This window comes from Vipera berus (assembly GCF_964194415.1).
Source record: "Vipera berus genome assembly, chromosome: 4".
Lineage (NCBI taxonomy): Eukaryota > Metazoa > Chordata > Lepidosauria > Squamata > Viperidae > Vipera > Vipera berus.
This window is the reverse complement of record NC_138206.1, coordinates 31,392,315-31,407,137: the sequence shown is the minus strand read 5'-3', so window position 1 is coordinate 31,407,137 and position 14,823 is coordinate 31,392,315. Positions and strand designations below refer to the sequence as shown.

At 39.0% G+C, this 14,823-nt stretch overlaps 1 protein-coding gene across 1 annotated transcript; it reads left to right on the top strand.

Moving 5' to 3' along the window:
* Positions 1-8,293: 8,293 nt before the first annotated feature.
* LOC308668066 (phospholipase A2-like) lies at positions 8,294-14,613 on the top strand (the record flags this gene model as incomplete). The annotated part of the gene is made up of 4 exons (XM_081327723.1): positions 8,294-8,333; positions 11,987-12,152; positions 12,755-12,861; positions 14,462-14,613. The coding sequence occupies 4 exons, from the start codon at positions 8,294-8,296 to the stop codon at positions 14,611-14,613; spliced, it is 465 nt and encodes a 154-aa protein (XP_081183849.1).
* Between the last annotated feature and the right edge of the window lie 210 nt (positions 14,614-14,823).

Below are 14,823 nucleotides of genomic sequence, written 5' to 3'. Positions count from 1 at the left end.
TGACCGGTTTGATCGCCTTGTAGTCCAAGGAACTCGCAGGAGTCTTCTCCAGCACCATAGTTCAAAGGCTTCAATTCTTTGGCGCTCAGCCTTTCTTATGGTCCAGCTTTCACTGCCATACATTGCAACTGGGAAGACCATAGCCTTGACTATAAGCACTTTTGTTGACAAGGTGATGTCTCTGCTTTTTAGTGTGCTGTCTAGATTTGCCATGGCTTTCCTCCCAAGGAGCAAGCGTCTTTTAATTTCTTGGCTACAGTCCCCATCTGCAGTGATCTTGGAGCCCAGGAAAATAAAATCTGTCACTACCTCCATTTCTTCCCCATCTATTTGCCAAGAATTGAGAGGGCCGGATGCCATGATCTTGGTTTTCTTAATGTTTAGTTTCAACCCAAGTTTTGCACTCTCCTCCTTCACCCGCAACAAGAGGCTCTTTAGTTCTTCTTCACTTTCTGCCATTAGAGTGGTATCATCTGCATATCTTAGGTTGTTGATGTTTCTTCCGGCAATCTTAATTCCAACTTTTGATTCATCTAGCCCTGCCTTTCTCATGATGTGCTCTGCATATAAGTTAAATAGGCAAGGCAACAGTATTCAGCCTTGCCGGACTCCTTTCCCAATTTTGAACCAATCAGTGGTTCGGTGTCCAGTTCTCACTGTTGCTTCTTGGCCTGCATATAGGTTTCTCAAGAGACAAATAAGATGGTCTGGTATGCCCATCTCTTTAAGGACTTGCCACAGTTTGTTATGATCCACACAACTGACTTATCTATCGTGAAATGCCACTGCTAGGAATTGAAAGAATTTAGTATTTAGCTTAAATGTATTAAAATATTATTCAGTATGTGATGAACACGTGACAGGAAGTTCATGGTTAACTTTGGGTCAGTCATTCCTCTCAGGCTGGGATGTCAAAAAAAACAAAACAAAAAAACATCCATTTACCAACTCACAGTAGTCCAGCATGATGGATTATAATCCATAACCTTCCATGAAAAGACCTTTATCCTCCAGTAGACTGATTCAGCCGATTTTCTAATCTGTACAAGATGATTTTATTGTAATCACCAGAGTCAGGAGAGTTGTTAAGAAAGTAATATTTTTGTTGGCAGAAATACTGTTGAGCAATTTGGAGAAACCGCTCTGTAAAAATGAAACCACACATGCCCTTTGATTATGTACACCTTTCCCTTTAATATCCTTTTGTTAATGCTCAAAGGCATCACAATTTTTGTCTATTTTTATCTCCTGCTGTGGTATGTGGTATGCATATGGCATATGGGTTTTGTGGCCAAGCTGGTTGTGGCTATGCTGGCACAAGTCAAAGAAAGAAGAGAAAGCATAGAGAAGAAACTCTGATGTGGCTTTGCAGGGTCACTGTGCTGTCCCAAGGGCAGGCGAGCTGCCCTGACTGCTTCCCAGGACGATGGGTGGCAGATGGAGGCAGCCTGTTCATTGACTAGACCTAGAATATGGGAACTACAACCTTGGAGGGAAGTCTGTCTCTTCAGCTGCTAGAGGAAATGTGGTGGCTTGAGCTGCAAACAGAAGGGTGGGGGCAGTTGAAGAAACCGGTTACTACATTTGAGCCTATGATGCTTTGAAGCATCAAGGCAGAGAGTGGTTTTGGCCCTAGAAGGAGAAGAAAAGTGAAAACCCCAGCAGAGAGGCTTCACTTGAACCCCAAGGCAGTCAGAAACAGAGGGAGGTGGTTGCCTGCAGACAGACACCTGGAATCGATGGGGAAACCCTAAATAGGGGAGGGCTGGGACAAGAACCAAAGGAAGATGCATCCTGAAACCTCTACCCAAAGGGGCAGCTGTTGAGGTCTGGAAAAGGAAGGAGAGAAACTTTAAGCACACGCCAAAGTAACTGCCGATTTCCTTCCTATTTTTCTCTCAGTGATATACACTGAGGGGGAGGGAGGAATAAGGGGAGAATTGGTAGCTACTCAACAAAGCAGATGCTTACTAGTGTACAGCTCTGAGAGAGAGGTAGAAAAGGTTAGAAATGGAAAAGTTTGCAAACCCTGCTCTAGCGAGTTCTGTTTTTTCATTCAACAAAGACCGTAGTGTGTGGTGAAACTCAACGAATGCTCTGGGCTGAGTCTGTTTCACACACACTGAGCCCAATGAAAAAATAGAACAAAGTAACAATTGACCTCTGTCTTTTTTTTTTTTCTGCCTGGGAGCCTCCAAAAGTTGAGATTGCAACTCCAGCTACATTTTCAACAGTTCTGAAGGGATCCAAGTTAGGGAAGGCTGGCTTAGCTTGCAGAAGGAGCAAATCCAGTAGTATCACAATGTGATCGCCTTTCTTTAGGCAGAGAGTAATTGAGTAAAAACGAACTGCTAGGATTTCATGCAATATTCTTGGCACTGATATGGAAATGGGTTGCCACTGGCTTCTTCCTGAGTGTTTTGACTTCTCTACCAAAGTTTGGATCTTTGATACATCTTTGTTTGTTCCAGTCCAAACAATGGCTAAGTGTGCGAGCCAACCCTTCTCAGCTTTTCAAGGAATAAATAAATGTAGACAGTGGGGAGTCAACTGAAGACTCAGCATTGATATTCCAGGAAACATTTTATGAAACTTTAGAAAGCAATTTATCTTGCAGATTATTGGTGAGTTGCTTGTTAATGTGGTATTCTAGAATAGTTTTTGTTGTTGCATTCAAGGTGAGGTTTTATATGGGATTCTTCATATTAAAAAAATCCCTGTAGCTCACAGTTATAATTCTTATAAACTATATATTATATAAGTACATAAGTACTTTCACTCCCTTATAGAAATAAATACCTACTGTTGGTACAGTTAAAAACATCTATCACAGTTGGCAACATAACCTTAAAATAGAATTGGAAAATGTATAGTGAAATATCACTGTTTTGTTTCTTCATACTTGTAGATTACATGGGTATTGCACACATTTCACATTTTCCTAGTATTGTCTTTTAAAAGACTGTAGTGTAGAGTACAGTATATCCCATAGATCAGTGACTGTAAATTCATTCCATTGTAAAGCAAATTCTAAAACTTTTCTGGTAATTTCCACTAGGTGGAAACAGAGTTTTACTTTTGCTCTATTGCAGCCGGTTACAATGATCTCCAATCTAGAGACTGTATCAGTAAATTTTAGTTCTTCTAGAAACTAAAGTCTTGTTCTTATGCTGAAAACATCACCTTGGAGAAATAAATTGCAATATTTCAAGATATCTCTAAAGTAACCTGCTGAAAATAAGCCCATTCTGTTCAAAACCTCCAACCAGACAAAACTATGACTGACATATGAAATATATGTCCCAAAATATTTTAACTGCTCCCTGAATTCACCACAAATTGTGAATATCTTATAATTTACCAAATTGGTTTTATAACCATAAAACTCATAAATAAGTATCTAGTGCATACATTTGCATACATATAGCGTACACAGGGCACACATGCAAAGATATATTGTGTATTGCAAAATTAAATTAAGAGGGGACCTGGGTGCTCTCTGAGCTTGGATGTTTTTTTTGCAGACATTTCATTAACCAAACCAGGTAACATCATCAGTGCTAATATCGAGTGGGATTTGCATTCATTTTATATTCCAGTGGATTGCCCTGTCTGTATTTGTGGGTGTGGTTTTGGAGGTTCTTTGGTTGGGCTGTTTACTGTTAGCTTGTTTGGTAGTTCCTTGACTGGGATATTGTTTACTTCTTGATTTTTGGTCAGATGTTAATCTTGGTGTTAATCTCTGCTCATCTGGAGGTTGCTGGTGGGGAAGTAGTTTGGTCTTTTTGTTCCCTTTTTGGCTTGTTGACTATCTCTTTTGCACAGTATATAGTTGTTGTTTATGTGTCTATTGAAGGTCATTTTTTTCAGAGTACCAGGCTTCCAGGAATTTCTTTAGTATTTTTGGATTTGGCTTGATCTAGGATGGTAAGTTTCCCAGTTGAAACTATGGTTACATCTCTCCCTATGTTGTGAAATTAAAGAGTTTTCATACGACTGCTAGTTGGCGTTCTCGCGTACGTTCTGCTAGCCTTCTGTCTGTTTGTCCTGTGTAGTGGCTGTTGCAATCTTTACACTGTATGTTGTCGATGACACGTTCTTTCTTCTGAAGTTGCTGAATCTTCTGGATATTCAGAATGTTTTGGAGAGGTTTAGTTGGTTGATGTGCTTGTAATAGTCTGTTGGTCTTTTCTGAGATTTTTTTGGATGTATGGCACAGTTATCCTTTTTACAGCTTGTTTAGGTTGTGCTATATTGGGTTGAGTGCTCAGGCACTTTCTGATGAAGTTGCATGGATATCCATTTTGTTGTTATATAGACGATCTGTTTCCTTTTTTGGCTGTTCAGGGTTGTTGCAGTGCGTTTGTGCTAGTCTGAATAGTTCTTAAACAGCTTCTCTTGTGGGAGGTTGGATTATTATTTTGGCAGTGGAGCACTTTATTGGTGTGGGGGTGGTTTTTTGGTACACTTGTATTTCTAGTTTGCCATCGTAGTCTCTGCTGATCAGGATACCAGGAATGATGGATACTAGATGTCATTTATGATGGCAAACTAGAAACTCAGGTGCACCAAAAAACCATCCACACCCTTTTAAATTACTATTTGACTGAAAAGTCATGAATCCTTTCCAGGTGGCTAAGGAAACCTAGGAAGGGAAGGACAAACAGCTCTCAACAACATCAAATATATCTTTGAAATGAGAGTGTTTTAGATCAGATGAGGGAACTGGCTTTGCAGAACCTTCTGCAGACTCTTGTATGCCTCAAACTGCAATACAGTCCTCATTCAAATAGAACATATAGGGCTGTTGCTCTTCCCTTCACTCTAATGATGTTATTCAGTAACTGAAAGTAGCATGTATAACACTCCTTCCTCATTTTTCCCAGCAAACACTCTAAGGTAGATTTGGGATGAGAGAGTGACTGCTCCAGAATCATTCAGTTGGCTTGCATAGCTGATGATAGACTTCAGCTTTGGTCCTGGTCTTAATCACTATGCTATCCTGGGTCTTTTAAATGGTGTCAACAAAATTTAGTGGCAAACTCCAAACAACAGAGACACCGTTTTCTACTTTACTTGTCAGAAAACAATTTTAAAAAATAGCGCCAGCTGTCAGAAACCTAAAGGGACATCAACAGCAATCATTTCCAATATACATATAGAAAATACTGAATGGAATATAAGTTGTTGTCAGTGTTTCATCACTATGTTCTTCAGCAAGTAAAATAAGGGATGTAATGAATTTGTTAAGCGGTTTATCAAACACATTAGAGCAGAAGTCCCCAACCTTTTGGGCATCAGAGACCGGTTACGTGGAGGTTTTTCCATGGACCGGAGGGTGCGTGGTTTTGGGTGCTGTTTGCATCCTGCGGATGGGGCTTTGCTTGTTTGTGCAGACTGGTTGCTGGCAGGCTGTGGCCCGGTACTGGTCCATGGACTGGGGGTTGGGGACCTCTGCATTACATCAGCCCATCACTTACATGGGCAATTGATTATCCTACCTTACTAAGGTCAGTCGTGCTACCAGTCTTTCTAGGTACTAAACTTCTGATCATATAATGTAAAACCAATGCACAATTTCTTCACATTTTTCTTATTAAGTGCAGATCTCAAATGCATTCAGAACGATGTCAATATGCTTCCTTGTCTGCACCTTGCAGAAAATACCCTTCAGCAGATTGATTCTCACTTTCTGTTTCAAACTGAGTTGTCATTGCTCTTTGAATTAACAGCTTTTTTCCTTCCTTCACAAAAAAATATGCACATACATTTTAAGGGTCTCCACCCCTATACAAGAACACACCCAGTGCCCAAGCCTTGTCCACATGTGGTTGTATCTGCAAAGCATTCTCCTCATTAAGCTGCTAGAGGTATGGTTGCAAGTAATTTTTAAAAATTATTTATAAATAAACTGAAAAGCCTTACAGGTTTTCTGTTCACTTTAGTGCTTAATCAGCAATGCACACATTGTTCTAGCAAGCCATGAGGTATATTAATCCAGCAAATCCTGCATATGCCAGCAAAATTGACTTTGAAGGCATTCCTTTGGCTAGGTAAATGAAGCGTTAACTGGGAGCTGGTACTGAGGAGACATGGCAGGCAGGATTTCCAGTAGGAAAAGGCCCACTAATGCAGTCTGAACTTGTAATGCAAGTTTCATCCAATCTTAAGTGAGGGTGACAACATGCACATCTATTTTCTTAGGTGGGATGAGTCAGGTTTTGGCAATGTGCATTGTGAGAGTACTAGTTTATAGAACATCATGTCTATGTTATTGATCATGGCATAGAGCCCAAAAATTGTAGGGAAACCATCATCTGAGATACTCACTTTCCAAACATTCTGTCACTATCTCATTTCCTACAATTTAAAACCATTATTTTGAATTCTGCATTGTCAGAGGATTAAAATCAGGCTATACCCTCCTATCTTTGATATTTTGTTCTTAGTACTTTATTTTTTGCAGTATTTAATATAACATCAATTTGTTTCCTACCTTCAGTCCATTCACATGAACAGTTCTAGAAGGCAGATAGATGCATATAGAAGTTACTAGGTAACCAATCCACTTCTTACAATGGCTTCCGGGCAGAACTCAATTGCACTGTAAGCAGGCTTAACTCTTCTGTCTCATCTTCCAGTCTGCTTTTGATCTGTCCATTCTAGTCCTAAAAATTCTCTTTTGTGTGCATGGACATGTGCAGTGCTTTTTTTGTAAAAGAAAAAGGTGCCGGAACTCACACATGTCATACAACCCACCTTGCCTACCCTACAAGGTTCCATCCAAAAAAGGTGCCGGGACTCCGTTCTGAGCGTTTTATGGCAAAAAAAGGGCCTGGGCATGTGTGTGTTTTAAAAGTTGTATAATTCTCTTTGTTTCCTTCATTGTCATTGTCTTATTGCATTTAGCTCAGAGATACCAACTTTTGTGGCTAGTGAACATGTTGGGAATTTAGAGAACACATTACCAGCGTCAGGAGAGGCAAATCTCTTTGCCATGAAGGACATACCTATTTTAACAATTATTGCTTTATTAGAATAGTATTTTGCTTAAGCAAGTGCCATACTTCAGAACAAAGAACTAGCCTGTAATTAGTAATCAATTTAATTTTCTGAGAAAGATTGTAGGGCTACCTTGTAGGGGAGCGAAGAACTACTAAGTTTGCTTTTACTTATAATGAACATCAGAAGTCACGTCACTATTTTTTAAAATATTTTTTTATTTTTCATTTTTATTTTTCACTTTCTATTCTTTTTATTTATTTATTTTTCTTTTCCTTTCTGAATTTTGTTTGTATTGTCTTTTATTATCATTTTTTTAAAAAATTCAGGAGAAAAACTATATAGCTCATTAAGAATCCAGTGACGTTCCTGGAAATACAGATGTTGATGAAAACTGTTTTTCATTACAGCATGCCAGTTTCTTGATGATGATGATGATGATGATGATAGAATTATTATTTTAAAATATAAGCGATCAAGTGGATCAGGGAGTGTGGTGGACAGTAACAAGACATTCTGGGAACTCTAAATCTTGGGGTTTGAATTCTTCTTTGACAAGCTTATTTTCCTTTCAACCCAGTTTTAGGCAGCTAGAAGGAGAGCCAGACAGACTGGGTGGGCAGAATGCAGAGCAGCAATGGTGGCAGCTGGAAGCTTCCCATTTTCACACACATATACCATCACTGCTGCTGCCATGCCATTTGGATGCAGTGGTGATGTTTGAGCCATTTGTTGGTGGTGGCTGGGATGGGTGACAGAGAGGTAATGGGCCAGGAGCATGTCATTTTCACATCCCCTATTGCTGCTGCACTGAGATCCCAGGGGGTATGAAAAGCTTGGCTTCTGCTGACTTCCTGCCACCTGTCCCTCACACCACCACCACCACCCCAAATGGCCCAAAAATCACTGCTGCTAAATAGCCTGCGGAGGCAGTGGGGTGTGTGAAATGGTATGTCCCTGGCCATTTCTACCACTCTGCGCTCTGCTCACTTGCATGTAAATTCCCTTTTAGCAAGCCTTGATGAAAGGAACAATCTGCAAATAGGAGCCCTGGCATCAGAGAACTGTCCTTCCTCCAGCCTCTGAATAATGATCTCTTTTTCCTCAGAAGGAAGTGTCTGAAATTTATGGATTCATATATTTATTTCTGTGAGTAACTATAAAGGAGCATCCAGTAAGACTGTTTATACACACCCACTGCTTGGCTCAGTTTGACAGCAGAACTACTGGTAGAGTCTACACAGACTGTAGGTGTGCAGACATAGTGGGGTCATACGGAGTTGATCTCCATATGGAACACCGGTTGGTAAGACTGCTGCTGTTTCAGGCAGGTGAGTGCCAATGAAATGTGAAATGATGGAAGTGCTGGTCTAAAAGAAATGCTGATCCTTTCCTCCTTCTGTTTTCTTCATTTAATGCTAAAGATGCATTACATGAGCCTTACATTGCTATATTCAAGTGAAGCAAGGAAGACATGGATAGTAAGCACACTTTTTTCATATTGTTTTCAGTCATGAAAACACTTCATGATGTCATAACTTGTTTGAGCATTTAAATAATAAGGGAATAAGTACATTTGTTTTATTTGTAAATGAAAACTTGCAAACTGAGATAAAGACTTGTTACCTGAAGACTGTACTTATTCCAGTTAGGTGGGTGTCACACCTAAACATTTTATTAGACAATTAAAACCACTTTGCTGGAACTGGTTAATAGGTATTTCAGCAGAAAGGCAAATAACAATTCTCATCACTGAATATATCTCCCACCTCTATGTATTTGTGTCTCTTTAAACATCACTGTACCTATTTTTCTATCCTCTTACAGTGATGTTATTATAGAAAGGTTCATTTCATATGTAGGCTGAGGTGGAATGAACAAATGTCAGCAGAAAAAAAATGTTGTTTTAAAAAATGACAGTCGATAATATCAGATACTAGAGACATTGATTCCAAAATGTTGCATGCAGGTTAATAAACCCAGTAAGATGTGGAGCTTCTGGTTCTGGACTTTAACATCTGAATAAGGTTGCACTCCCCCAGACAAACCTGATGCACAGTCTGGAGATTCTCCTGGACTCATGACTCCTACTCAGTGAGCAGCTGGCAGTTTTGGCTGAGACCCATTGCAGCACTTTGTGTAGTATGTCAGTTGCACCCTTTCCTGGATTGGGAGTCCCTACACTCCGTCAATTAAGCCCTGGTCATCTCACACCCGGACTGCTGCAATGCATTTTACATGGGGCTAACGCTTGAAGAGTATCTGCAAGCTTCAGCCAGTGCAGAACACAGCTGCATAGACAGTTCTTGAGGTCCCTAAGATGACCCATGTAACATCGCTGTTCCGCAAGCTGCACTGCTTGCCACTTTGCTTCTGGGTACAAATCAAGGTATTGGTTATCACTTTTAAAGTCCTTCATGTCATGGGTCCAGGCTATCTAAGGCAGGGGTCCCCAATCTCCAGTCCAACAAGTGAAGCCCCATTCATGGGATGCAGGCAGCACACGAAACCATGCCACCTCCAGTCTGCAGAAAAACCTCTCTCTTCAGAACTGGTCCCTGGTGCCCAAAGGTTGGGGGGCGCTGATCTAAGGAACTGGCTCACCCCGATGGGACCTGCCCACATGCACTAGCAGAAGGGAGATACTGTGAACCCTGTCAATGAAGGGATTTCGGGAGGAAGGGTCCAGTAGAAGCAGCTTTTCTGCCATTGCTGCAACCCTATGGAACATCATGCCCCCTGAGGTGAGATTCACACCCACCCTTTTGACCTTCTAAAAGGCCTTGAAGACCTGGTTGCACCAACTGGCCTGGTGCCCTAATTGGGGCGGGCCATTTTTGAGGTAACTAATGGATTGCATAGGGACGCGGTGCTCAATGGGTTAGGACGCTGAGCTTGTCGATCAGAAGGTCGGCAGTTTGGCGGGTCGAATCCCGAGTGCCGTGTAACAGTAAGCGCCTGTTACTCGTCCCAGCTTCTGCCAACCTAGCAGTTCGAAAGCACGTAAAAATGCAAGTAGAAAAATAGGGACCATTACGGTGGGAAGGTAACAGCATTCCATGCGCCTTTGACGTCTAGTCATGACCACGGAGACGTCCTTGGACAAACGCTGGCTCTTCGGCTTTCAAACGGGGATGAGCACCAGCCCCTAGAGTTGGAAACGACTAGCACGCATGTGCGGGGGAACCTTTACCTTTAATGGATTGCATAATACTCCATCTCCTCCCCGAATGCACTTTGCTCGTTCCCTTTCAATACTAGTCAATTTTATTTTAACTGAATTTTAAATTTAAATTTAAGATCCCTACTTATTGTTTTAATGTTTTATATAGCATTTTATTTGAATGATTGTAAGCTGCCCAGAGCTGCCTCTGGAAAGATAGCTGACATATGAGTTTAAAAATAAAAAACAAAAGACCATTACCACAAGGTATTTAAAATTATTTGAAGATTTCTAAAGTAATGGACTTTAAAATACATCAGTCCAAACTCCAGAGTTAAGAAAGATGAAATTATAAGAACCCTTATGGACCAACACAATTCCAGATATTTTTCTAAGAGACTATTTAATAATCTTTCCAGGTAAAAGAAAAGGCCTTCTCTGAATTCTTAAACTGCTAAGGTTTCAGCAAAACTGCCTTGTTGAACAAATACTGTTACTCAAAAGCCAATTGTGAAACCACAGTATATAAAATGTGAAACCATTTTGAAATGATACTTGGTTTTGAATTTAACTGATGGGTGGCTGGAATCAATTAAAAAAGATGAAATTCAGCCTTAGTTTCTTTTTAATTCTTTGGAGGCCAAAATCTGTGATTTGCAATATGTAAAGATTCACAGATTGAATTCAGTACTAATAATTTATCACTTTGCCTATCTTAATATGGATATAATTCTTTTAAAAATTAATTCTTTTAAGAAAGAACTATATTGACTATTGAAAGTTTTTTTCCTAGGCTTTGAGATTCTACATACACACAAACACATACACGCTTACACATAAGAGGGAGAGACAGAAACATGCATTTTTCTAGCAGTGAGAGTAGTTTTTTTCTCTGACTTTTCAGCAATTCTGTAATATATATCCATATGCTTTAAAGTTTTAATGCTTTAAGTAGAAGTAGAGGTAGAAGTAGACTCTGTATAAGCGTATGCCTGCCTGTTATGACTCAGATGTTGCAACTGTTACTGAGTTATTTATTTTCTTCTTACAATAAAGTCATATATAGCGTATTTGTTTTTAGTTTTAGAATTAAGGTTGAATACTGTGTAATAAAAAGAGAATAGGATATTTTCAGGCATGTGTATTTGATAGTCAAGAAATCTCCTGGGGAAAAAAGCAAGTCAATTTTAAAACAATTCTTCAATTTGGAGTTTTGATTTTGTCTTGAAAATATGCCCAAGATAAATGGTAAAGAATTCTATTCAAATCAGGAGGCTGAAAGGTTGCTCTTTCTACTTTGTTGTGTTTCCCATTCATTTGCTGCACGCCCAACATGATTTTAATTTTCATATTCCTTGACAACTCTGCAGGCTAAAATTAATACACATAGTTCATAACAAATCTTGTTAGATAGACAGTATATTCATATCGCCCATAAGGACTCCCTTGAAAGTCCTGTTTATCTTTCACTATCTGGTGCAGGAAGGGAGTTTGTTGAAAGCTATTGCATGGGGAAAAAAAGAAGTTTGTTCCTCCAAAACAGCAATGTTGCTGTGCAACTTTCTGCATGTAGGCTTGCTTGAAGCCTTGAGCAATACTGAGGACGTAGATGGCCAATTTGCTTTCTGAAAGAGCTGAGGGGTAACACCAACCCAAAGCTTAATCTAAACTTCCTCTATTTTCTAACTGCTATCCAACACTCCAGCCAAACACAGGTATAATGTATATATTTATGCAGGAGCACATTGTATAAAAAGAGATAAAGCAATTATTGTATGGACCTACTCAAATGCAGTAAAATCTTAATTTCTGCCTTTGCAGTATGGAATGGTGTTCTTGGAAAAAAACATTTTGTGAATAAAAGAGGACTCATTGAATTATATGGAACCGTAAAATGTGGTACAAGCCGATTTTCTTTGGCCTATGTAGGTTATGGATGCTATTGTGGCCCAGGAGGAAATGGATGGCCTAAGGATGAAACAGATTGGTATGTACGACACTTCTTTCTCTGTTTCCATTACATTCTTCCACTGAATTAATCCCATTCTATTTAATACATTTTAAATGAGGCCAGATTTACTTTGAGACAAAAATATATGGAAAAATAATAGTATAATGTGATAAGAAAAAGGGAAGCAAATAACAAAATAATTGTGAGCACTCAGAAGAATAGCATGATATGATTAGTCCAAACCTTCTCCTTTATTATGCTGGATGACATCATAATGTTGCTAAATTGAAAAGGCAATAGAAGAAAAGGTATGACCATGTGATCTCTTGCTGCAGTGGAACTAGAGCAGTATTTATTTTCAATTATTACACTTAATGTTTTCACCCACATATATACACGATATGTATTTATAAACATCAAACCACTGTTGCTGTGTTTTCCTAAGACACTTCAGAGACATGGTTACTTCTTAAAGAATCCAGACTACGAAGAGCTTCATGGAAGTACTTGATTGGGCATGAAAATGTCTCACACACCAGAGCACTGTAAAACTAGAGATAGAGTTTCACACTGCTGCACATTCTGCTTGATGTTCAGGGCTTACCTCAATGGTATTAATCAGTCTTTGTTGCTGAAAGGTGCTGCCATAGACATGATTGCTGTTATGATTTTGCACAACAACAAGGCTGTCACCCCATAAGAGACAGATATAAATGGACTTGTCAAGACAATACTGTGATATGTGGTAAGGTACAACTTGAATCTCATTATTTTTATTTACCTTATCTCAGAGACGCGCAAGCAGATACAGATGTTCTAGAGGTGAAAAATTCAGCTTTAATTTTAGAATATCCTATTGGTTTACTCAGCGAGAAAGGTTTTCTCTTGGAAGATTCATAACACTGCTGCTAGCAGACTTTATTTTAAACAACTTTAATACTAACAAAATTTCTCATAGCTGCCTAAAGATTCAGCTTACAAAAATACAATGTAATAGTAATTAAATTAAGGGTTTCTCTGGGCTAAAAGTGTTTGTGAAAGGGTGTTGATTTTAATGTTGGATATTTTAATTAATTAAAATACAGCAGTATTTTCTACTATCCTGTGTCTAGTTAGAGCAGGGGTCAGCAACCTGAAACAGTGAAAAAGCCACTCGGAACTGGTTCCCTCACAAAAGGAAAAACTGGGAGCCGCAAAAAATGTGTGCGCATGCGTGTACATGCGCAGAACAGGGTTTGACTGAAGAGTGGAGCCAAGGCGAAATATGCACCTACCCTGCACATTTGAATTGATTGGTTGAACTTTTTTAGTCCCTTTTTTTTTTTGGACTGCACATGGCAGAGGACTGGGAGCAGCAGGAGACGGCTGAAAGAGCCGCATGCGGCCCTGGAGCCGCGGGTTGCAGACCTGTGAGTTAGAGTATCTTTTTTTTTTTTCCCCTCTCCATTTTGCTAAGGCTGGTGCTAGGACACGCCAGTTCTTTTGTCCAGGCCACTACTGGACAAGAAAGTTCACACATATGACTTTAACTTAAAGCAATTTCAGTCTTTTTGTGGAGACTACTGGTGAGGGAAATGGCTATATTGTGTATTGAATACAGATTTATTTATTTATTTATTTATTTATTTATTTATTTATTTATTTATTTATTTATTTATTTAATTGGATTTGTATACCGCCCTTTCCCGAAGGACTCAGGGCGGTTTATAGGGTAATTAAAACAAGAAATACAAAAGCATACTGTCTTGTACTAACTTTTAATCAAGCTGTTTGTAGCATGTCGTACAGAAGAGCAGCAAGAGTTAAAATCCTTTGCCCACTTAGTGAAAAAGGTGTTTTCTTTTTCAAACTTCGTATTACTCATAAGTTTAGATTTCTGGAGAGTCACCTGTTGTTGAGACTCTCTTGATTCTTAAATTCCAAGCTGAGTTTTCACAGAAAGGCCTAGAAAAATGATTGCTTTTAAAAGAGGATGAGTGAGATAGGGGTTTACAAATAAAAATGAACATGGAGTGTACAGTGCATTGTTTTAACATATACATTGAAAAAGATATTATGTAATTGTTAGATAGTATGGGCTAATGCATATTTATTGCACCCAGCCAATATTTTAATCCCCAGTCATGAATTTTGTTTCTTTTTAGTGTCCAAAATGGCCTTCAACCAGTATGAATTTTATTATAACCATTTTGTGATGTTCAAATAATTTCAAACAGAAAAATCCTTTATCTTTTATGATTATACATCTTAATAAATGCCAATTTCATAGATAAGCAGGACTACTTTATTTTTGTGCTCTACTTCATCATAACCAGCAGTAGTATCTTTTTCATTCCTTTTTTCAGATGCTGTTCTAGACAGATGTCAAAACATAATTTGCCACTGCGACAAAGAAGCAGCTCAGTGTTGGAGATATGCACCATTCAATAAGCGCTATGCCTTCTGGCCAAATTTTCTTTGTGGCCAAATATATCCTTTATGTGGCTACAGGCATTAATAGATTTGTATAATAAACAATTAAAAACTGTTGAGTTTTTTTTTAATATTACAGTGTTTATTTGCACATTTTTCAACCTAAAGGCTACAGGTTTCCTGATCGTTTATACTTTTCCAGCTTCTGAAATTATGAATCATACTTTGGACTACTGCAAATATCTAACAAACGGTTGATATCAGCAGAGGAATCTAGCATTCCTGCCCTCTAATG